Source organism: Marmota marmota, unplaced genomic scaffold (assembly GCF_001458135.2).
Source record: "Marmota marmota marmota unplaced genomic scaffold, marMar, whole genome shotgun sequence".
Classification (NCBI taxonomy): domain Eukaryota; kingdom Metazoa; phylum Chordata; class Mammalia; order Rodentia; family Sciuridae; genus Marmota; species Marmota marmota.
In genome coordinates this window covers 11,742,437-11,767,436 of record NW_026000093.1, presented here as the reverse complement: position 1 = coordinate 11,767,436, position 25,000 = coordinate 11,742,437, and the positions used below count along the sequence as shown (strand labels likewise).

Sequence of the window (25,000 nt, the reverse complement as noted above, 5' to 3'; positions counted from 1 at the left end):
GGCACAAATAGAGAAAGGGCAACCTGTGGAATATTGACCCAAGGCAACAAAATATTTCAGTGTAGAATTTGAGAGTAGACAAGTGGCAAGAGGTGGAATTAGAGAGATCAGAAAGAGCAGTTAATGCAGATCCATCTAAGCATCCTTAGGAGTTTGGACTTTATTCTGAAGATGATGGAAAGCCATTGAAGGGCTTCCAACAGGTGAGTGAAATAATTAGAAAAAGTATCAGATGTGCTCTGGTGTGTTTTCAAAATGGAACGAGAGGGAACCAGATGGGAGGCGATGACATCTGTTAAGAGGGCATTATGACAGTCTAGGGGACAGGTGATGGCGTGAAGAATTGCAGATTCTTCATATTCAAGATTGAGATAGGAAGGGTCAGTTAGGCTTAGGAATCAGCTACCTGTATGGATGGAGGGGGGAGCTGATGAAGAGGGAGGATTCATGGATAATGCCACAGGCCAACAAATGTGTGAAAAATCTCTGTGTCACTAATCATTAAGGCAAGGTGGGTCACTTCACTCCAGTTAGAATGTCTGTTATCAAAGACCAGAAATAACAAAGTCTGGCAAGGATGCAGAGAAAAGGGAAGTCTCATATACTGTTTGTGGGAGTGTAAGTTAATGCAGCCATTATGGAAAAAGAAAAAGAAAGAAAAAGAGAAGGAGAGAGGTGGGGTGAGGGGAGAAAGAAGGAAAGAGAGAAATAGAACTACCATATGATCCAGCTCTCCCACATCGGGGATTATATCCAGAGGAAATGTAATTTTTATATCAAAAAGATACTTGAATTCCCATGTTTATTGTAGCACTCTGCACAATAGCAAAGATACGAAACAACCCAGGTGTCTATCCACAGATTAATGAAGAAAATGTGTATATACTCAGTGGAATATTGTTTGGCTACAAAAAAGAAAGAAATCCATGTTGTGGCAACATGGTTGGAGGACATCATGATTAGTGAAATAAGCCGGGCACAGAAAGACAAATACCACGTGTTTTCACTCATTTGTGGAAGCTAAAATGTTGATCTTATAGAAGTATAGAATAGATTCATGATCATTAGAGGGTTGGAAGGGGAGAGGGGAGGAAAGGTTGGTTAATGGGTACCAAAATACAATTAGATAGGAGGAATTAGTTCTATCCTTTTGTAGCACAGCAGGGTAACTATATCGACAGCAATTTATTGTGTTTCAAAATAAATGAAAAAAGAAAAGGAATTCAGTTTTCCAACTCATAGAAATGATACATGTTTGAGGAGATGGAAATGCATTTCAATACACATTGCATACATGTATCAATGATCATTGTACTATATTCTCTATATGTGTATGCATATTATATGTCAATTTAAAAAATAACAGAATAATGCTACAGGCAGCAGAATCAATTGCAGAGGCATGCTGTTTCCCAGAGAAGAAACATCCCTGGGAAATTATTGCCTGATTTTAAGGACCAGGTGTTGTACAAAGTAATTTTGTCATTAACATTATAATACCCTTGCATCTTAGTGTCGGATTCCATCTTTTGAACTCATTTGCTTAACAGTTTAATTCCTCATTTTAAATAAAGGCAATTATCTTAATTTAGTGCTAAAAAATACTGGCATTTCTGCTATTGCCATCTAGTGGCCACTATTTAATTTTCTGGTCAAGATTTCATCTCTTGAATTGTATCATTCTGAAAGAGAAGGCTATACTGTGGAAAAGTTAACTATTACAAAACTAGTTTTTGAAAATGAAGTAATTAATTCAAGGGATACCTGCCATTGAATGGGTCATACTTGGTAGAGTGTTAGTGATATAAAGAATACTATTCAGTTATTGTAGTTCAAATTCTGCAGTTTTCTTAGAGGAGGACTTGAAGCAACTTATTTTAGAAGTTTTGGGGAAGTTGAGCAAGAAATTCCCCAATAATCTGAATTTATCCATATCATATTCCTTAATGGAAAATATACAAAAAGGTAGGAAATGATTTTTATAACTATCTGTGTATAATACCTACTGACCCAAATGTTGGCATGTGTCTAGCAATTAACCTTGTCACATTTGGGGGGTCACAAATGACTTTTCTCTGAACATAGAATTCAGTGGGTGGAAGTAGCAAAATATACTATTTGTTTCTACCCCAACCTACACACACACACACACACACACACACACACTCTGGCCAATAGTAGGGACAAGTTCTTTTTTATACCTCTTAGGTTTGCCACATAATCTCAAAGAAAAAAAAATGAAAATTAGAAGTCTTATCTAATCACTCTCAATTATGGATATAAAGAAATTTAGAAGTATATGTGAACCCACATTCTTGTGGCTTCTGACCTCCTAAGGGAGTGGCAGGGGTGCAAGTGTGACCTGGTTAGTACCCTTGGAAGGACTACTGCAGTCCCTTCCACACCTAGACAAGAGTTACTTGTGAGACTATTGGCTCCCCACGACATCTGAGAATTATGCAAATAACATCCTCACTTTCATGAAAAAAAAATACTTGTTTCAAAAATCTGAGTAGAAACAGGGCAGTGGTGCACACCTGTAATTCCAGCAACTCATGAGGTTGAGACAGAAGGATTGCAAGTTTGAGGCCAGCCTCAGAAATTTAGCAAGATCCTGTCTCAAAATAAAACGAAAAAGGGCTGGGGATATGGCTCAGTGGTAGAGTGCTTGCCTAGCATGCACAAGGCCCTGGGTTCAATCACCAGGAAGGCCCAAGAGGGACGCCAGGTCCTACATCAATTTCAAGCATCTGTGCTTGAGTTTGGTGTCATGGTGTAGATGGATCACTTCCATATCCTACCCCAAACCTTCAGTGACAATGAAAACTGTAGAACCTTAATGCAGGGATAGAAAGTGTGCCCATTATACGGAATGGCTCTTGATGTGTGATAAAAACAGGCAGCAATATAGAGGTTTAGTAACTTTTGTGTTTAATGGCATGTTACTCTACCCATACTTTTGAAAATTTTACGATGATTAAACAAAAAACCACTTTATTTAAAGCACTTTGAGGCCCATTTTTCTCAACTTCTGTACCCCTCATGCCTGTCTCCAAATAATAGGAGACTATTTTATTCATTCTAATATCTCCCAGATCTTGGTGCAGAATTTGACTTATGGTTAAAAAACAAAAATCGCAATGTATCCGCAAGTTTCTGATTTATATTTCCTAAAAATTTAATAATGAATTCATCATCAATAATTGACCCTCATACTAAATTAACGGTGAATTCTGTCTTGTTACAACATGTAGCACAACTCTTAGTGGCTTTGTAAACTTGGACAAATTAGTTGATCCTTGGGGTCTTCTTCCCTTATTTGTGAGGCAATTACCAGCCATTTCTAGGGTCCCCTCCAGCTCTGTGTCTTAGACTATCTCTATTATTTCCCTCACCTGTACCCCTTCACTGGTTTTACAGTGAAGCAGTCTCCCTTATCCTAATCCTCCAAATATACTTCCATTCTCATTTCAATCCCCATGTTTTCATAAATGCCACCCTAACTAGGCACCCAACTTCCAGTTACCTGGATAATTATCTTTTTTATAATTATTTTTATTTTTTAGGTGGACACAATATCTTTATTTTATTTCTATGTGGTGCTGAGGATCGAACCCAGTGCCTCTTGCATGCTAGGCAGGCACTCCACCACTGAGCCACAATCCCAGCCCTGGATAATTATCTTAACAATCATTAACTAAGTAGATTTTTTTTCATTTATAATTTAACTTGCAGAGAGAGTCATATGAGTATATGTTAAGTGTTTTATTTGCTAACTAATGGTAAACTATTACAAAGAATGAGGTTCAATGATTTATTTTGCAAAAAAAATGTTATCAGTGGACTTTTAGGTGGTTTGTGATCTTTATTATAAACTATGTTCAATAATTATCCTTGTACATTTATCATTCTAGAGTTGCCAGATCTGGATGCACATTTTTATTTTTCAAGTGCATGGCCAAGTTGTGCTGCATTGTTTCAGAGCCATTCTTTTTGTCCTGTGAACTTCCCTACATATTTTTCTGCTGGTTTCTTCTAGTGTTTTTTTTGTTTGTTTGTTTGTTTTTTACTCAAAGAAAAGCAAAATATGTGTATCACAGGCAAAGCAAATTATCAATCCTGAAGCAAAGATTATAGAAACACAAAACTACTAAAATATATCCTATGATTTTTCAGTAGTCATTTTAACTTGTTGGCGTCTGTAGTCCCTCTTAATTAACTTAAAAGCCTAACAGGTATACTTAAATAAAGCTAATTAAAGTTCTTCATAGTCAAATCTGTGATTAATACTGGCTAGGATGAACCTATTTATATTAAGTACACACTCATAGATTGATTAGCATAAACCTGGAAGGAATAATTAATCAACCAATTATTTGGAAACATATTATCATCTGCTGAAATAATATTTTCAAAACTCAATAGTATTATCATAAAATAAAGTGGTTTTTTTGTTGGCAAGATCATGCACACACACGAAAAGGTAAGTATTAGAGATGATGGATGGTTTAATTTGCATGACTACCATTTCATCAGGTATAAGTTTACCAATACATCATGTTGTATTCCTCAAATTATGCAATATGAGATAAAGTTATTATTCTGGCACAGAGAACTCTACTTATATAACCCAGCATCCCCGTCCAAGAAATGATTTTTTACTCATTTGAGAAAGTTTCAAATAGTCTTGAGGTAGACATCCTGTATTTCAATTGTTTTTGCTATATATGCAGTTTTAACATTGAGGAAATTTACTGAAAAAGTGGTTTGCAGCACAGCAGCATCTGACTCAGCAGCTCTTAACATTCTTTTAGTCAGAGCTGATTTCACAAGCTTGTGACCTGTGTGGTCACTCAGGTCTCCACACTCAGGGGGTCCTACTCCTGATATATGCTCTGTTATTGCTGTCTTGAAATTCCTAATCACTTTTTTTTTTCGGGGGGGGGGGGGGCAGTACCAGGTATTGAACTCAGGGCACTCAACCACTGAGCAACATCCCCAGTCCTATTTTTTAATTTAATTTAGATATGGGGTCTTGCTGAGTTGTTTAGCACCACGCTTTTTCGGAGGCTGGTTTTGAACTTGCTATTATCCTGCCTCAGCCTCCTGCCTCTGGGATTACAGGTGTGAACCACTGTGCCTGGCTCCTAGTCATTTTTGAACAAAGCATTCCACAAATGATATTACCATCCCTACCTTTAGTATAGTTTTCAGGATGAAACTGTCATTTATTAGAAGGTATTCTTGAGTCAATATTAATCAACCCTAATTACAATGGAATTTTTCCAGTGGAAACAATATGAATAAGTCTGTTTTATTTGAAACCAGCAGCCAAAGAATGGTGATTGCACATGAAATCTTCATCCTACAAGGACTGTGGGAGTGAGCCCCATGCATTGCAGAGATTGTCTTCCCTCTCCTGTCACTGAGAAGTTTGGGCATGGAACCCTCTGATAAAGTTTCCTTTGGTTGGATGATAATGGGCATGCTGGTCAGAGTGATAGACTGGGATTGTGTCTGTTGATGACTCAGTTGGGAGAGGTGGGAAGCAGGATAGGATCTTCGGGTGAGTCTTTTCTGTGAAGAGAGATCATCAGCTCATGCTGGACCAGAAGTTTCTTGGGCAATTCTATTCCCAGTGTAATTCATCTCCTACGGTGATACCATCTCAAACGACTGCTTTACTCGGGGGACTAGAGTGCAGGGTGATGCTGTGAGACCATCTTCTTTGTGGTGGGATTTAATGAAGGTAGCTCAAAGAGAGGAAGGTCAACCAGGAGCAGGAGGCCAGGAGCTGTCCCAGAAGGTGGAGGCTGGAGCAGGAGGAGCCCAGGTGGGAACTGCCTCTACTCTGTGGCTCTAGATGCACATAGAGTGATCCACATAGAAATTAAAAAGTAATCATATTTTATTCAAATCTCTCTTAAAGAACTTATGATGTTCAAGTTGTATATTTTTAAAAAGGTTGTCTTTAGCATTTCCATGTATTTGGCTGCCTCTGATTTTTGTATTCTTATTGTACTTTCTTTTTTCTTAGATTCCTTTTTTATCTTTATTGCATATCTCTTCTAGAAAGAAATTTTTAAAAATTTCTTTGAAGTGAAGTAGATAAACTCTTTGAATTTCTTGTCTGAAAATATTCTGATCTTTCCCCAACACATTTGATGTGTAACGACACATTTATAGAACTCTATAAGATCATTTTCCCTGCTCCCCGTAGTCAAGAATCTTAAAGGGATTGCTCTTCTTTTTAACATCAAGTTTTACTGGCAAGAAATTTAATATCAGTCACGTTCTTTTTACTTTACTTTTTCTTCTCCAAAATCTTTGCTTATTTTATTTCTCTCTTTGAAGTCACAGCATGTTTAGTTATGGACCTTTTTATTATTCTGAACTTTTTGATGTTTTGGGTATCTCTTCAACTTGGGGATTTGTGTTAGGTTTCTCTTTATTTTCTCATCTGTGTTGGCACTGTATTCTCTCAGATGCTTCTTAAAAGGTGCTAGGTCTTCTATATCTTCCATAGTTTCTATTTCTTTTTTGTTTTCCAAATTTGTGCTTTATTTCACTTATCATTAGATTTATTCAGCTTTGTTTTTTTTTTGGTGCATTAATGTGACCTTGATTTTGCCATTCAGTTTTACATTCCATTTGTATTTTAATTTTAGCAAAATATTTGAATCCCCATGGACTATACATTTTCCTCAGTTTTCCCATTTGTCTTGACAGTACCTTCTTATATGCAACATTCTTTCCAGTCCTACCGATGATCCTAATTTTTATGATTTTCTAATATAGCTCTATTTCTCCCTGACTCAGGTGTTCTCTTTATTTATAGACACTTGTACATTTTTTCCTGGTGATTTCTGGTTGTTTATGCATAAACATGAAGGAAAGATAAGGTTGCATATGATAGGAAACTTATTTGACAACTTGTTTGGAAGTTAGAACAGTCAAGTGCAATTTCTCATATCCTTGACCAAAGAATGATCCTCCTCTTTCTGGGAAGGTGGTCCTCTTTGACTGGCTGAATGAGCATCTCTGGGAGGGGTGCACATGGAATGGTGAGGGAGAAAGGGGACACCTGCCTAGCCAGCCAAATCAGCTCAATCAATCCTGGCGATCTATAATCAATGGAGTGACAGATGTCACAGTCAGATTGCCCTCCCATCTGGATGTTTGAGTTTCTCCCTCATCCTTCCTCCTACATAGCTAGAAAGGCGGGGAGATTTGGCTAGAGAGGGTAGCAACTGGGCTTCCTGTGTAACACACATGTGGGAAGTCAAAAGTGCCAAAATAAGGAGAACCTTATTTTATGGGCAGAGTCTTCAATTTTGGCAAACTGCTACTTTAATTTATATGCTAATTTTTGTATATGCCTAATGCTGTGATTTTCAATTAAATGTATCAGGGCTACATACCTTGTCATTTGACCTTTTTGTACTTTGCTGCCTTACAAACTTGGATAATTGAAGGAATCTGGAGAAGAAATTCAGAGAGCAATACCATCAGCTGCAAAACAAGGATATTTTTTGTTTTGTTTATTATCTATGGAATGCAGTACCTCATTTATGGTGGATGTTCAATAAACATTTATTAAACAATTACATAGAACCATCCATTCCAAAGGAAGCGTTCAAACATTAATTTAAAAATCACTACATATCTCATTTAACTGGCCCCTTGACAACCCTCTTTATCATGCCCAAGTTGGGACTCTTGTTCTTCTGCCCTAAACTTCCCCTGCTCATTGTCTCATGTCATGGTGAGTGGAACCAACATCAGCTCAGTGGTTTCACCCCTACTCCTAGGTAGTCTTGTTCTGTAGGTGGCTCTCTCTGTCGGTCAGGTCCCCTTCTGAAATTTGTACAAAGTCAAGCCGCTGTTTTCTACTCTCATATACCATCACGACAGATAAATAGTCTCTGAACAGCTCTTCTGCATCTTCTCTTGACCTTCATGTAGTGTTCCAGGCACAGCTTTTAAAAGGGTAAGTCAATGTTATTCCCTTTGTTAACACTGTTCATTGACTTTGCAATGTGTTCAAAGTAATAAACAGGATTCAACGTCTTAGCGGAGAGATTGTGCAAGGTCAAGCCTCTCCTACCTCTTCAACTCATGTGCTTTTGCATCCTTTCGCTCATTTTGACAGCTCCTCAGACTGTACCAAGCTCCTCAATGCCCTGGAGTCTTTGCATTTATTATTCTGTCTGAAATGCTAGCTTTTTGAATGTCTGGTTCTAGTTTTATCCTCTGGCCTTAGATTAGATATCACCTCCTCACAAAGGCTTTCTTGTTCACCCGATGGGATATATCCCACCTCTATTTTTCTATCATACATTACTCTGCCTTTTTTTTCTCATAGAATCTTCCTGAATACATAGTTTATCTTATTTGTTAATTTGATTATTTGTTTAATGCTTGCCTCCTCTCAAGAGCATGGGCTTTCTGATTCTGGACAATGTCAATATGGTTTATTCTGATATAAGAGACTACTATAAACATGTGATATGAAAGGGAAAGAAGTATCAAGAGAAACCTTATTATCTATAAGGTCTAGAGATTATTATCATAGAGTTGAAACTGCAGGTTGAAACAGTATGTGATCATCATTGCCATGATAAGAGGAATGTATAAAAATGTATTTTTTCCAGATAATATGCAGCTGCATAAGGTTATCAGTAAGTTTACTGACATAATTTATTCATTTATTCTTTCTTTCCTTCAGCTAATTTGCCAGGAGCTGTTCTTTGATTTGGGGAAACAAAGATGTCTAAGATATGTTTTCTGACCTCAAGAACTCTACAGAGAGCTGCACTGATAAAACTCTTTGGTTTAATACAGTGGGATGAGTTTCATCTAGAATTGTATTTGTAATTTTATTCTAATGCCTATTATGTCTGACTGTTGGAGACATAGTGGCAATGATTAGAGCTGTTTTTTTAATTCCCTGTGTTTCTCATTGTCAAGATCACTTATTTGTAGCTGTAAGCAGTCAGTATCTGTGATATCAATTGTTGGTCATTCCTTTTTCTTCCAATAAACTTCCACTTTCAGCATTCTCATGGCTACTAAAGAAACTATGTTGTTCTACATGGTCTTAATGCTTTGGCCTCAGTTGATGACTATAGCTAGACAGCTGATCAATGTATGAACTATGTTTGTTCCCTGGGAATTTAAAAATTTGAGATTCAGACAGTCAGAATTCATTACAGGAGTAGATAGAAATCCAGGGTGATGAGCATTGCACTGGGGGCCACTTTCCCACTGGAATGACTGGCCCTTTCAAGTGCTTTGAAAGCCTCCCAAGGAAGGTCAGCAGTCAGATCCCAGGGACTGCCCGTCGGGACCCAGCAAACCCCTGCACTTTGGACTGGGACCCAGAAGAACTTCCTTGTCCCCCACGTAATAAATAAACGGGAAACTAATTCTCACAAAGACTGCATCCAAGATATAAATCATCTGGATTTCCACAAAAATCTAAATTCTTTACATTGATTCAAAGTGATTATGGATTGTTAGTGTCTACAGATACTCAGTACTTTTCCTACTCTCTGGAGGAAGCTGATAGCATCCCAGGGCTCAAATTATTCCTAAAAAACCATCAAGTGCAACATCTGACTCACAACTAGAATATAACCAGGCACAACATTGAGAAGAGCCAGAAATTAATACAATAAAATTAAACAAGGAAAGCCTAAAGATATTAGAATTATGAGAGACAGATATTACTTTTTTAAAAAAAAAATAACTTCTATATCTTAAATGAGATTTTCTACTTTTACATTTGTTTCAAGAGGATTGATAATTGATGGTTTAACCACGTTTAAGACAGCTGCTTTAAAATCCTGGCCTGATCATTTTAACATCTTTTCATGCCTTCTAGATATTGGCTTCATGGGATAGGTCTTTTTCCATTCAGATTGTAGTTTTCCTAGTTCTCAGTATGAGAAGTGATCAAAAAAATATACTGGAAATTCTGATTAATATGTTGGGAGACTCTTGATCCTACTTAATGATCCCCTGTCATTTATATTAGCAGGCAATTGCACCATGTATAAGTTGTGGCCTGCTTTTTTAGGCTTTAGTTCCAATGACAGTTTGGCTTCAGAAGAGGCCTTTCAGTGCTATTTTTGTCTGCTTTTCTCTTCTAGTTAGTTGTGGACCTAAACTTCTTTTCTGCATCAGTTGGTATTAGTGAGTGATGGAGTAGGAGAAGGAAGAGACCCTGGTCCTTGGGCTTCTTGTGCTATTTGGGGAGTGCAGGGAGACAAAGAGCCTTGCTTTTGCTGCCACTGCAGATTAATGACTGCCTACTGGAGCCCTGATTTGTGGAGCCAGGGTTTGTTCAGTTTGGGGCTTTGCTGCTGCCACAGTGGGAACATCAGACCCCCAACCAGTTCCCTGATTCTGCAGCAGGGACTGAATAACCTAGGGCTTTGGGGATGCTGCTTTTGGCAGATCACACTGCCCACGTGTGCTTGGCTGCACTTCAGGGGTTAGGGGACCCACCAGGTGTCTGTTAGAGTTTTCTGGTTCTTCTGTTCTTGTTATTTTGTTTTGTCTGTGCTTGGTGGTTCCAGGCTGCAAATCTCTTTGGTGTCCCCTTCAGGGTATGAGGTATGTAAATGACAACACAGGGACTCAACACATTGTTATTCTTCCTACCTTCTTCAATCTAGATTTCAGAGTCCTTTGGTCATTTTTTAATAATGCTCAAGGGCTTTAGTTATATTTAGGAGGAAGAAGCAGGGAATGTGACTCTAGTTGCAGAACTTGAAGCCCAGTTTCATTATTGTTGTTGTTGTTTTCACTTGCAATTTTACTATGATGTGTTTATATGTGGATTTTCTTTTTTAACTTATTTTAAAAACTCTTTGTTTTTTTTTCTTTTAAATCTGTGAATTTATGTCACAGTTTTGGAAAATCCTCTGCTATTATATCTTAAAAATATCTGTCCATTTTCTCTGTCTTCTACTTCTGAGACCTCAGTTAAGTAGTCATTATGCTTTCTCAGTGCATCAATTCTGCTTCTGTTTTTATTCTTTGCATGTTTTGTTTCTGTGCATTTTACTATTAATATTTTCTTTGGACCTGTCATTTAGTTTCCAATTTTTTTTAATTTATTTAATCTTGCTATTGAACTTGTATTTTAAGTTCTTAATATCTTCTAAGGTATATTTTAGTTTTGTGTATTCATATAGTTCTCTATTGAAGCCAGGTGTGGTGGCACTTGACTAATCCCAGCAACTAGAGAGGCTGAGGCAGAGGCAGAAGGATTGTTTGAGACCAGCCTCACCAATTTAGCAAGACCCTGTCCCCAGAGTGAGAGGTGTTGGGCACTGAGGATGTAGGATAGTGATACAATTCCCTTGAGTTTAATCCCTAGTACCAAAAAAAAAAAAAAAAAAAAAAAAGTAGCAGTAGTAGTAGTTTTCTATTGAACTTTAATATTGCCTTTTATCTCCCTGAACATATTTTAAGCCACTCAGTTGAGTTTGTGGTGCTTTGTTATGGCAGCCCCAGGAAAGCAATACAGTGGGGATGCATAACTAGGAAAACCGAAGAAGGAAAACAAAAAGTAAAATGCCTCTTACATAAACAATGTTAATATCAATAAAATAACTGTCATTGTGGAAGGACTTCTATGATCACTCACTGCTTTACATAATGATATCTTTCAATCCTCTCAACAGACCATGGATGGATTGATGTGACTAGTACTGGGCAGGTTAATTTTAACAGCTGACTTTGTGGAAGATGGGGCAGAACCCTGATTTGAATGTTTGCTACTTTCTGAGCTGGAACTGTTCCAAACTGGGACTGTTAAGAATGGTTTTCGAGGGCTGGGGTTGTGGCTCAGTGGTAGAGTGCTCGCCTAGCCTGCCCTAGGTACTGGGTGACATCCTCAGCACCATATAAATGTAAAATAAAGATATTGTGTCCACCTAAAAAAACTGAAAAATAAATATTAAAAAAGAATAATTTTCAAGATTTCAACCAACTTGTTAAGTTCCTGAAAATTGGACCCTCATTCTGACAAGTCCATCACACCCCTGAAGGTTATTGATCCCATGTCATTGATGAGTAAACTAAGCTAGGCATAATTAAATAACTTGGCCAAGAGCATCAGGTGTCAGAGAGACAGCCCAAGGGGAAACTGAAATAACCTCCAGTGGAGATAAGCTCTGCTCAATCAGATTCAGCCACAGACTATGACAAGTTTGAGGAGGGGTCTGTAGGGACTTACTGTCAGTAGCAGCATTTCCATCACAAACAGAAATGTATGCTCATGGATACATCAGTTAAGGTCACTTTGCTTTTTTTAAATAAAATAAATACAGAAAACTCAGAATAACCTATCATAAAAAAATAAAGGTGGAAAGAAAAGAAAAGATGATCTACTGATGGACATTAATAATAGGTTACAGTCAGAGCAACCAGCAAAGCCAAGGAGAAGCAGCTCCAGTACTTCTGACAAGACTTTGGCTCTGCATGATTTCCTTATTCTGTCCTCAGGGGCTTCCTAGAGTTGGCAGCCTGATTCTCACATAGTCCAGGGGCTGCTCCACAGTGAAGCAGATACCACCTGAGAATGCCAGCATCCGAGTGGTGTGACAGCATCCCTTGCAAGCTCCTCTTTATGGCTTCTGCCACATATGGATCCTTGAGATTTATGGTGTAAGGGGAGAATTAGGAAGGACAGTGAATTCGGTGTTCATAACCTCTGCCATTCTTTCTGCCCCAGTGAACTCTGCTTCAAGCTGAGTGTCCTTCTTGCTGCATCTTCACATGGCAGATAGATTCCCTGCTATCTAAGTCACAGCCTGTAACCATCATAGGATTTCCAGAACACTTGTTGATCCTTGATTGGACAATACACAGGTATCTCGGGGAGTATAATGCCCTGTTATATATGATAATATTTAATCTTCTTGTTAGTGATACTGGCTAGTTTAAAACTTACTACTATAGAATCAAGCTAACTGTTATAACTCAATAGTGAAGGTTTGGCATAAAAACCATATAGAGGGGCTGGGTTTGTATCTCAGTGGTGGAGCACTTGCTTAGCATGTATGAGGCACTGGGTTCGATCCCCAGCACCACATAAAAATAAACAAGTAAAATAAATGTATTGTGTTCTCTTACAACTAAAAAGGATATTAACAAAAAAAAAAATAGAAAATATATTTTTCAGAAGCACCTGTCTTACTCTGTTTTGAGCTGCTACAACCAAAGGCCTGAAATGGAGTAATTTATAAAGAACAGAAATTTATATCTCAAAGTTCTAGACATTGAAAAGACCATGATCCAGACCAGTCTTTGGTCTGGTGAGACCTTCTTGCTGCATCTTCACATGGCAGAAGGCAGAAGGGCGAGCTAGCCAAACGCCATGTGTTTCATTTTGTTTTTCTGAAACTGAGGATTGAACCCATGGGCACTTTATCATTGAGTTACACCCTCAGCCCCTTTTATTTTTTGTTTTAGACAATATCTCACCAAGTTGCCCAGCCTGGACTCTAATTTGCAATCCTCTTGCCTCAGTCTCCACAGTTGCTGGAATTACAGGTGTGTGCCACCATGCCTGACTACTATGCTTGATTTTAAAGTGTAAGATGGGAACCCAGAAATCAAAGACATTTAGTGCTGGTGGAAAGGTAGACATACAGATCAGTAGAACAAAATTGAGAACCAAGAAATAGATACACAACAAATAGGCTGATCAATTGTTGACAAAGGAAGAGAAAGTGATTCAATGAAGGAAGGATAGTATTCTCAATAAGTGATACTGGATAAAGAACATTCATTGCCAAAAAACTGAACTTTGACCTCAAACTTTGAGCTTTGACACCATATGTGAAAATTAACTCAGAATGAGTCATTGAGTTTAATGTAAATTAGAAAATTATGAAACTGTACAAGGGAATTCAGAGGAAAATATTCCAGACATAAACTTGGTGAAGAGCTCTTTATATGATGCCAAAAAAAAAAAAACACCCCAAAACCCATAAAAGGAAAAATTGATGAGCCGGACTGTTCTAGTCAGCTTTTTCTCTTTTTTGACTAAAAGGTCTGGCCAGAACAATTGTACAGGAGGAAAGTTCATTTGAGGACTCACAGTTTCAGAGGTCTTAGTTCATAGACAGCCAGCTCTAGGTGAGATAGGAACAACATGGTAGAAGAGTGTGGCAGAGCAAACCAGCTCATGTCATGATCAGAAAACAGAGAGAGACTCCACTGGCCAGATACAAATACATACCCAAAGCCACACCCCAATTCCCACCTCCTCCAGCCACACCCCACCACTTCAGTTACCTCTCAGTTAATCCCTATCTGGGGATTAAATCACTGATTAGGTTAAGACTCTTAAAACCCAATCATTTCTCCCCTGAATTTTCTTGCATTGTCTCACACATGAGATTTTGAGGGACACCACATTCTAAACCACAAAATGGAATTCATTAAAATTAAAAACTTTTACTCCAAGAAAAATTCTATAATAAGAGTAAAAAGTGAAATTGTAGGATGGAACAAAATATTCTGAAATCACACATATTGAACAAAAGCAGTACTATCTATAATGCATAATGAGCTTTTAAAACTTATTAAATGAATAAATAATTCCATTAGACACATGGGTCTAAAACATGCATAGACATTTTACTGAAGAAGATACACAGATGACAAATGAGCACATCAAGAGATGTTCAACATTATTAGTCATTAGAGAAATACAGTTAAAATTACAATGAGATGTCACTGTAAACATAAAAGAATGGCTAAAATGACCCTTACATGGCAAATAGAAGGTAAAATTGTATGGTCACTCTAAAAATAGTTTGTCAGCTTCTCTTAAAACTAAAAATGGCTTTAATATACAACTCAGCAATTGTACTCTTAGGCATTTAACCCAGAGAAATGAAAATTCTTATTTACACAAAAGCCTCTAAATGAATGTCCATAGCAAAATTATGTATTATATTCAAAACCATAAACTAAACAAATGTCCTTTGGTGGTATTAATGAATGGTTAAACACATTATAGAACATCTACATCATGAATATGAGTTGGCATTAAATGAAATAAACCACTAATATGCTCAATGGCTTGGGTGAACCTCAAAAAATTATGCTGAGTATAATACAGAATTCTCAAAGTAATATATACTATTTTATTTATAACATTACAAAATAACATGAAAACAGATTATTGGTTGCTGGGTCTCAAAAACAAAGAGGGGAATGGGTAGACACGACTATAACATATCATGAGGAATTAGATGATTCTGGTACAGTTTATTATCTTCCCTGTAGAAGTGGTTATTCCTACTTATACTACCATGAAATTGCATAGAGCTACACACACAGACATGGATGCTTGTAACTTGTTGAAATATGAATGAGCTCTACAGATACCAGTTTCCTGGTTTTGATATTACACTAAAATTTTCAAGATATTAACATTGGGGCAAGTTAAGTGAAGGGTATGTGAAACCTCCTTGTATATTTCTTTGCAACTTCCTATATAAATTTATGGTTATTTTAAAATAAAAAACTACAAACAAAAAATAATGAAAAGAAAAAATCTTTAGAAATCTCTAAAAAAAAGTCAGATATTCCTTAAAGAAATATGATTAACTTCTCAAAAAAGAAAAAAAAAAATTGAGATGGGATGTCACTGTGTTGCCTTGGCTGCCTCAAACTCTTTGGCTTCCCCTGCACCTGGGACTACAGGTGTGCACTACCACCCCTAACCATAGCCTCCAAAAAGAAAAAAAAAAGGGAAACAAAAAGAAAAGAAATCCCAATTTATAATTAGATATAATTAAAATATTTTCCAGTTTAAAAAGCATGTAAAATATTTCTGTGCGAAATGAAACAGTCTTGTCACCACTAATATAAGAGGTTTTCCCTTATGTTGTTGAGAGTGATTTCAGGAGGATAGTTGGAAATCAAGAAAGAAATAGGAGCAACAAAAATTGTAAATATGTGAGCATATCTAAATTAATGCTAATGGTACAAAATTAAAAAGTAGAATTATAATGTACAATAAAAATACAAGCCAGAGGTGATAGTGGTACCAAGTATTCTAAAATCCATGCAGAACCTCACTGTATGTTTCATTAGAACAAAAGAAGATTCAATCACTTTGATCACTTAGGAATTTTCCAGGATCTTAGGAACTCTGTGCTAGGAACTGTGAACAGATATCTAACATCTTTCTAGAATACCATGCCTCAGACATTGCAGATCATTTTTGTCTATTTTGGACATTAAAATAAACAAGCACAGGCAGCATGTGTTATTTATGTCTTGCTTCTTTTGCTCATCTTTATGCTTTTGGAATTTACCCATGTTATGAGGTACAACTGTAGTACTACTCATTTCCATTGTTGTTTAGTTTTTCTGAATATAACATGTGAATATAACACAAATTTTTTTTATTCTACTATTAAAGGATTTGGGTATTTCCAATCCCCTTTATTTATAACCAATTCATTAAAAATGCATGTGGCCTGGCACTTAGTGTTGCCATTTGAAGTGGGGCAGGTTTGGGGGCCTATGTCCTTAAATTTGTGGGATCTGATGCTAATTTCAGATAGAGAGTTTCAACTAAATAAATGAATTTAGTTGTTGAGCACCCTGGTGGTGTCTGTAGCATCAGAGTTGGTTGTTGTTGGTGTAAAAACCCTCAGAAAACCTCTCAGTCAGGTGGTGAATGTATAATGAAAGCATAGAGATGACTGTCATAAAGGTCTGGAGAGTGGTTAATTTTAGGAGACTGAAACAATCATTGTGGAAAGGGTGGCCATGCTATTTCCAGCTAACAGTTCTAAAATTTGCTCTTGCAATTGCCTGCAGCTGAATTGTCTTGAGGAATGCCAACTTGACAAAATGTTTACTTATCTTGAAAAATATAACATCTGGAGAGACCAAACAAACCAGCCCTCTGTCCTGTATCTTCTTTTGTTATAGGAAACCAAATGGGAACTCCCACTGCTATGAAATATGGTCTTGTATTCCAAGTGGTATGCTATATATTTTACTATCCTCTGGACAACAAACTGATAAGTAGACACTGTCCTACCCATTTTGGGGATGAGACAACTAAGGCCTTGAGAACTAAGTAACTAAATTAATAAAACAGAATATAAATCTAGGTCATTTAAGTACCCCATCTATAGCTTCTTGTTAACTTCAGTATTTTTTCAAATTCTCTTCTAGGATGCTTGCAATCAGAGTGAGGACTTACTGTGTACTTGTGTTTGCCTAAGATGGCCCACTGTATTTATCAGCAATTTGTAATACAGAAATGTATCGATGTACAGAAATGTACATCCTTTCCTCAGATCATCAGTCCCAAAAGGAGGTGCTCGGGTGTACACTATGAAATTTTCTCATGATGTGCCAAGCTGGTTACCCTATTTTGGTTACACATTTTATAGGAATGATAAAAAGGAAAAATAATTTTTACTCAACTGAGAGAAAGCTTCCTCTTTATGACAGTTTCTATATACATCTATTACCTCCATTGTGGATTTATGTAATTAATTTACTTGAGTTTTGAACTGTTTCAATATTTCTACTAGGATCACCTATGTTGTACTCCTACAGAGTAATTTCCAAGTGAAAATGTGGAAAATTCCACCTAAAACCAGATAAGTTGCTCTGATAAAATTCTCTAACTAAAAGTATTTCCATGTGATATGCCAGTATTTCTCACTGGGGACCTCTATGATTGCCTATAAATTCAGCTACAAGCTTCTGTTTTTTATATGAGGAGTATCAAAGTGCATACTGAATCTTCAAAAATTTTATCTGAGAAGATATCTATGGATTAGAGAAAATATTGGTAGGCATTAGACAACATTTTGCATCACTTGTCATTTGAATAATTCTGCAGGCTAGATGTATTATTTTACCATATTATTAAAAATAGACAGGATTCCATGTCTATGATTTAGCTTTAGAATTAAGAATGATTAATTTCTAGTTGTGGTATTTTCATTTTTAATCTTTATTATAAAGCAACTTATTTTTTATTTTTCTTACTTTCACCTCTGGATTATATTCTATAGTGTACAATGAGGCTAATTAGATGCTTTTTGGTTTGTTGTAAGTGAGCAAAATAAAGCTACATTTATATTAAATCGTATTTAAGAAGGGCCAAAAAACTTACAAGTCAGGAATAAAATTTTCTTATTCCCTGGGTCTATACATTGGTGGGTCTGAGCGTAGGTAGAAATGACTGGGAACATTGGTAGGCTGGTGAAAACCAGGTGAACTGAAATAAGAAGGGAGTTAACAAGCACCTTTGTAAAAGTGTCAGCTTGTTTTGCATCTTGTATGTAATTCTTTAATGTATACGTAGTGATTAATTCTATGTAGAATACTTGGCACTTGTATCTGGCAGGCTTAATAAATGATTAGTATGTCAAATAATTATTGCTCATGTTGTTTTCTTTCCAGATGAGTTCAGCCTTCTAAGGAAATTTCATTTTTAATTGGGAATGAGAGAAGTGGGCTTAGGGAAGGCTTGTGCATGATCCTGACATACAGAAGTCTGAATTCTCTGAATGGTATGGAAGAATTTGACAGGAAAATATCAGAGATGTCTTTCTTGTTCTCACTGTGCATGGAAACCTGTATACTGCATTGGAACCCATTTCTTGCCGACCTGAAAAACTCTTTTTTGGTACCAGTGGTTGAACTCAGGGGCACTTGACCATTAAGCCACACCCTCAACCCTATTTTGTATTTTATTTGGAGACAGACTCTCACTGAGTCGCTTAGCACCTCACTTTTGCTGAGGCTGGCTTTGAACTCAAGATCCTCCTGCCTCAGCCTCCTAGGCTGCTGGGATTACAGGCATATGCCACTGTGCCCATCTGTAAAGCTCTTAATAAATCTTAGATATATAATAAGGTGGGGGAAAAAAGCCTTCCATTTTACTGCCATTAAAAAAAGTGAAATGAGAGAGAAGATAAGCAAGGGCTATGTACAGATAGAAACCAAATTGAGTTCTATCCATTGGGAACGGGCTTTTTCAGAAGAAAAGATGTTTCACAGGCAACTGAATACCAGACACACATTCTCACATTTATTGACAATTGAATGTCCATTACCTACTTACTTATGAAATACATTTGGGTGGCAGGGGTGGGGATGGATTTTGGAAGGTTTTGATCTCAAATGCAAATAATTAAGAGACCTACTTAAAAACAGAAAATTGAAACATGCAGATTTAAAACAAATCAATTCAGTCATCAGATCCTAATGCCAGTTGTGAACTAAAACAGCATTTTACATATGATAATGTGCCATATTCTATTAATATTTAAAATAATTATAGGTGCTGAGTAATAAAATGTGATTAATATTACCTTTATTAATAAGAGTACAATATCTTGCATATGTATTGAATTTTTTGAAAAGGCCATATAACAAGAAATTTCAGAGATTTTGGAAATGGATTTAATTTTATTTCCTGATAATTTTTTTCTGAGGGTGAAAGGAATATGAAGTGTTACTTACCTCTCAGGCAAATGAAGAAAAAAGTAACTGAACCTCAAGTCACAAATCTTTAGGCAGAATGCCATGCTGTGTACCCACAACAAGGGTTCTTAACACATGGAGCTTGGAGCCTTTGTTCATGGATGGGTAAACACCCAAGAATATTATGTATCATTTGGTGTCTGCGTGTAATTATGCACATTTTGTTTACTTTTTAGGCAAGGGATTCTATAGCTTCCAACAAATGAAGTACATCTTTTACTAAAATAATTTTTACTGTCTCCTGATTACTCATTTCAGTTTTAGTAACAAACGACTGTGATAAGCTACCAACTCACTCATGGTTTTGCTTTTGTTTAGTGGACAATTAATTTAAAATGCATTTTGAGACAATCATCATTACCAGTTATTATTCATTTTTTGTCTCACTAATCATTCCCATTTTTTGTATAGTACAGGTTGTCTGTCCATTACTGGATATAGTAGCTCTCAATTCCAGGAGTCCTTACATGTTGTAGAATACAAATTTGCATTTGCTTAATACTTAATGATTCATGTTCTTTAGATTGGTCTTCCAAATTTTTAAAAATGATGTTTATCTTCCTATGTAATCATAATTTAAAAGTAATATTTTGAAGTGTTAAAAGTAATGGAAGGGTAATTAAAATAATAGGAGGCAGATATCAATGCAGGGGCCTGTTTTAATGTATAGTATATTTATGAAGTTAAAGGTTATAGTTGATAATTAACTATATTACAAAGTTAGTTGTTAGTTTTAAAATAGAAAATAAAGAATAGAATGTTTTGCACATATACCAGTGCAAATGCATAATTATGATAATAATAATAAAAAGACATACATAAATAAATTATATAAAGATGTAAATATTGAAAAATCATAGTAAACATTAAAATAGTAGCTAACAGCTTTGTGGGTATGTCATTAGTGGTTAAGTTGGAAGAGATAACCCCCTCTGTGTATCCAAGTCCTAATAGGGTTTTGTAAAACTGAGTTTTCAGATGGAGAGTAGACAGTCGGATGCAGTCAAAGGGACTGTCAGCTGGGATCAGAGGAGCTGACCCTGAGGAGCTCAGCCTACAGCACAGAAGCAGGTGGTCTCCAGTGCTTGCCTGGAAGCTGCTGCACTTCTGTGCTTTGCAGAGCTCTGGAGCTATTCCAAGCTGCAGTGGAGTTTTCCACAAACATGCTGGGAAGCTGCTGTGAATCTCATCCGCTGTCACATCTGCCTGTAGTCAACTTCAGAGTAACTGGGATCACAGACATGAGCTACCATGCCCGGCTAACCTTAGAGAATAATTTCTTCCGCTCCTCTATGCTTTCTAAGACCCCTACGAATTCCTCTCCTTGAGAAACTCTAACCTAGATCATATGAAGGAGATTCTGGAAATAGTTCCCTAGGAAGTGTTATATCTTAGAAGGAAGTGTTAGATCATCCATCATGGCAGTCTACACATAACTCAGGGACTTTGGGAATGCTTTGCCATCATTATCTCATTACTCCATGGTAACCCTACGATGAAGTTACTATCATCATTCACATTAGTACATGGAATATTTATTTATTGTCTTGGTATGTTGGGATTGAACCCAGGGGTGCTCTGGGTCTCACTAAATTGCTTACGGCTTTGCTAAGTTGTCAAGACTGGCTTTGAACTGGAGATCCTTCTTGCCTCAGTTTCCAGAGCCTCTGGTATTGTAGATGTGTGTTCTACTATGACTGGCTAGTGGATGGAGTATTGGATATTAAAGTGGTTAAGTGCCTTCCCTAAAGTCACACAGCTAGTAAGTAGGAGATGAATGATTCAGGAATGTGTATCTGATTTTAAACCCTTTATGTCTAATTTCTACTATTTCCTCCATTTCCTGTATCACTGATTGCATATTCCATACATGAACAATTTTATTGATATTGCCTGATAAGTTTAAATTAGAATTTAAACCTTTTTTTGGTAACAACTGCTAGTATATTTTGATTGCAACCTGAATGACTCAGGTTTAATCTAGGCAGTGAATGCAAACACATCATAATACTTGCATTTTATCAATACTTAAATATTTAGCCTAAAATGTCCACAGGCATTTTGTTACCAGGCAGAAGTGCTGTCACCACTCTTATTTTCTTTCAATTTAGACACATAGCACAAATCTCTTAGGGAATTTCATGTCATGACTCTTACACCAATGGCAAGACTGGCAGATGAGCCTCCTCCTGGACACACTCAATCTACGGGTGTTCAGTCTATGTGCCTGAGACTGGCTTCATGCTCTGGGATATTTTCTTCCTCTGGTCAGTGATCCTTGTGAAACTTCCTGCTATCAATTTCTAGCCCTGACTTTACATTCTAACTACACATCTCTATTCTCACTTCCTCAAATCTTTCAGCCCCTCGGTTCTATTTTTGTGCCTCTAAGTCCCAGGGGTGGAAAGAAATCAATCTTTTTATTGCCAGGAGCATCTTTGCAAATCTAAGGATTAACATTTTCTTGCCCAGGAAAGGGATTTTTGCAAGTTCAAGTTCTCAGAATCATTTGAGTTCTAATGTCAATGGATATGTGGATTAAGTGAGAGGCAGGATCATTCCTCTTGTAAGTAAAATCATCTACAGCTAGATGGTTTTATAATTTTATAATCATGTCAAGATGAATTCAACTGTCCTGTTTCCCAACCCAGATGCCTAACACACTCTATTGCAAACATTAACTGTTTTAATTTTGCTGTGACTGCAATTGTTCTGTGTCTTCAGTCTCTAATATTTATTAATGGAATTTAAGTGTAGCCAAAACTAGTTATTAGACTGATAATACTTTTAAAATATAATAGAGATTACTTGGCATATTTTGACTGTGTAATCCATCTTCTGAGGAAAACATTGGGGAACTTCAGTTTATTTTAGAAGAACAAAAATATGGAAACTTCCTGTCCAATCCTAAAGGTGGAATTTTTTTTTTTTTTTTATAAAAAGCATATGATACTTTCTGCGGTCTCAGGAGAGAAATCACTGTGATTCTGGAGCTCTTTATTCTGACCTAATTTTGCTTTTATCTTAGTGCTCAGGCTTTCTGTGAATAGAATAGTCTAGTTGGTCTCTCTGCCTCTGGAGAAGAGATATCACCAGAAGACAGTCTGAAGAGTTCCTGAGGGTGGGAACTTGACATGTGGGGTCCTGGGATTATGTCATGAAAAGAATTTCAGCACATGCCAGTCAGAGACACAGACAAAGATTTATTTGGGAAAGCAGAGACATGTTCAAGGGAAAATGTGGGTTATCTCAAACCAAAGGTGGAATGTTTTCTCTGATATATTGGGCCTAACCCACAATAAGGGGTAGAGGGAATAAACTTTAGTAGAGTAGACAAAGGGGATTGATGGGAAGGGAGAAGGAATGGGAAAAGGAATGACAGTGGAATGAATCTGACACAACTTTCCTATGTTCGTATATGAATACAGCACAGCGAATCTCACCATCATGTACATCCACAAGAAATCAATTAAAAAAATAACTATGGGTAAATGGCAGAAAGATAATAGAGAGAAGGGAGCAAGTGGAGGGGAGAGGAAAGGGGAAGGGGAGATACTGGAGTGTGAATTAGAATAAGATATATTCCATGCTTTTATAATCATGTCAAGATGAATTCTACTGTCATGAATAACTAAAAAGAACCAATAAAAACCCATGAAATTAAATTTAATATTGCAAGATATCATATTATTTTGTGCCTATCCGGAAGCATTCTTTGTCAAGATAATGTCATTTCAAGATAAATAAATAAATAAAACAAATGATGGCGGGAAAAGTGAGATGTGCTTCTGGGGTAACTGGTTCTTTTTTTAAAGAAAACTTGGTAAAGGGTGGGTATGGGAGGCTGGGTAAGGATGGCATTAATCTGGTGATCACAAGATTGTTTATGGTGGTGCTGTCATTCTCACGGGCTTTAGAATGATGTTGGCTCCATTATATAATCTTTAGATAACACTAGAAAGTCCCCTAAATTATAGGTTTCTTAAAATATCATGTCTCTCTTTGCTTAATATATTTATTGGTGGATTAATTAATAGTGCAAAAGGTAATTGTCATGAGTAAGTGGTTTTATGTTAACTCTAAGATTTATAGATTTCCCTGAAATTTGGGAGTGATAGACCTGGGAAGAACTAATTTGGGGAATGACAGGCCTCAAAAAGTATGAAGAACTTTAAAATTATATTTTCTTGTCCTTCCTTAAATGTCTCCTATGTGTTTCTTTTTTCTTCTGTCCTACTTTACTTCTTATTTTTTCTGCCTCACTTCGATTTACTTTTCTTTCCATTTTCTAATGGCATTTGTAACGTACAATGAGCTCAAATAGAATGTAATACATCTCTCCCATAAGTGCAAAATCTGAAATGTTTAAAATTCCAGCCGTTGATGTATAATTGGAGTTTAATTGAACCTGCAGTGCTTCATGATTACAACAGTAGACAAATGGCCTCTTTAGTTATAATGCGAATGACTGAGATTTTTCAGCAGCAGAAATACATAAGACTATATTAAATGGTGTTTGCTTACCTGTTTTTCAGAATACAAAAGTATTACATTTGTCTTATAAATATTTTGCATTACAATGTATTTAGGGTAGAAACCACTTGCTCTTTTAAGCTCCAAATCTAGGTTCAATCAGCACATTTTTTTTGAGATACTCTGAATTATTTGATGCATATCTCTAAGACCAACTTGGGATCTTGTCATCTACAAAAACCATTTAGGCTCTGATCAGATAAATCTGTGTGTTTGTAGACTGTTATAAATGTAAAGGAACATCCCTGAGTTAATAGGTGGACAAATAATTAGCAAAATGACTCTGGAGAGTGCTGAAGGCTGAGAAGAAAATAAAGTGATAAAGTCTTGAAAGATTGGTTAAGGCTAAGCCTTGCTGAGAAGGCATCCTTGTAGACTGAATGATGATAGGATCACCATCAGCCATCTGAGAGAAAAACATTCAAGGTGGAGGAAAGAGGCCACCATCAAACAAAAAGACAATGGCATGGCAATTTCTAGTACCCCTTCCACTAGGACTCCTAACATCTGATTTTTCAGGCCTGCTCACTAGATTGCCTCTCCTAGAATATGACCATAAAATGACAGTTGACAGACCAGAATTCTAGGCTAAAACCAACAAGATGGAATGTGACTGATAAGACCAAAAAGTGGTGCTTGTGAATTTAGAAATCCAATTTCACAACACCCGCGGCTTGACAGCTGTTCATGTTCGAACAATCTGGGGATTCTAATTGACCACAAATTGGAGATTGTTTTTTTGCTCTTTCTGACTGGAAAAAACAATGTATAGATATTACCCTTGGGCAAATTTTGGCCCAATTTAAGGTATCATTAGAGCTATTTAAAAATGGAATGGCCTGTTTCGCAGGTAAAGATCTTGCTGTTGCTTAATGAGAGGGAGAGGGAGAGGGAGAGGCCGAGGGGGAGG

At 36.7% G+C, this 25,000-nt stretch overlaps 1 protein-coding gene across 12 annotated transcripts in view; it reads left to right on the top strand.

Annotated features, from left to right (window-relative positions):
- Window positions 1-25,000, top strand: part of CUNH8orf34 (chromosome unknown C8orf34 homolog) — a 418,284-nt gene that overhangs the window by 61,315 nt on the left and 331,969 nt on the right. Inside the window, exon 1 of one of the 12 annotated variants that reach the window (XM_048782949.1) lies at window positions 18,449-18,581. The exons of the other annotated variants lie outside the window; for them this stretch is intronic. Within the exon in view, the coding sequence (XP_048638906.1) occupies window positions 18,579-18,581 (3 nt within the window). The 5' untranslated portion in view covers window positions 18,449-18,578. Of the gene's footprint in view, window positions 1-18,448; window positions 18,582-25,000 lie in introns of those variants that run through there. 12 annotated transcript variants of the gene reach the window in all.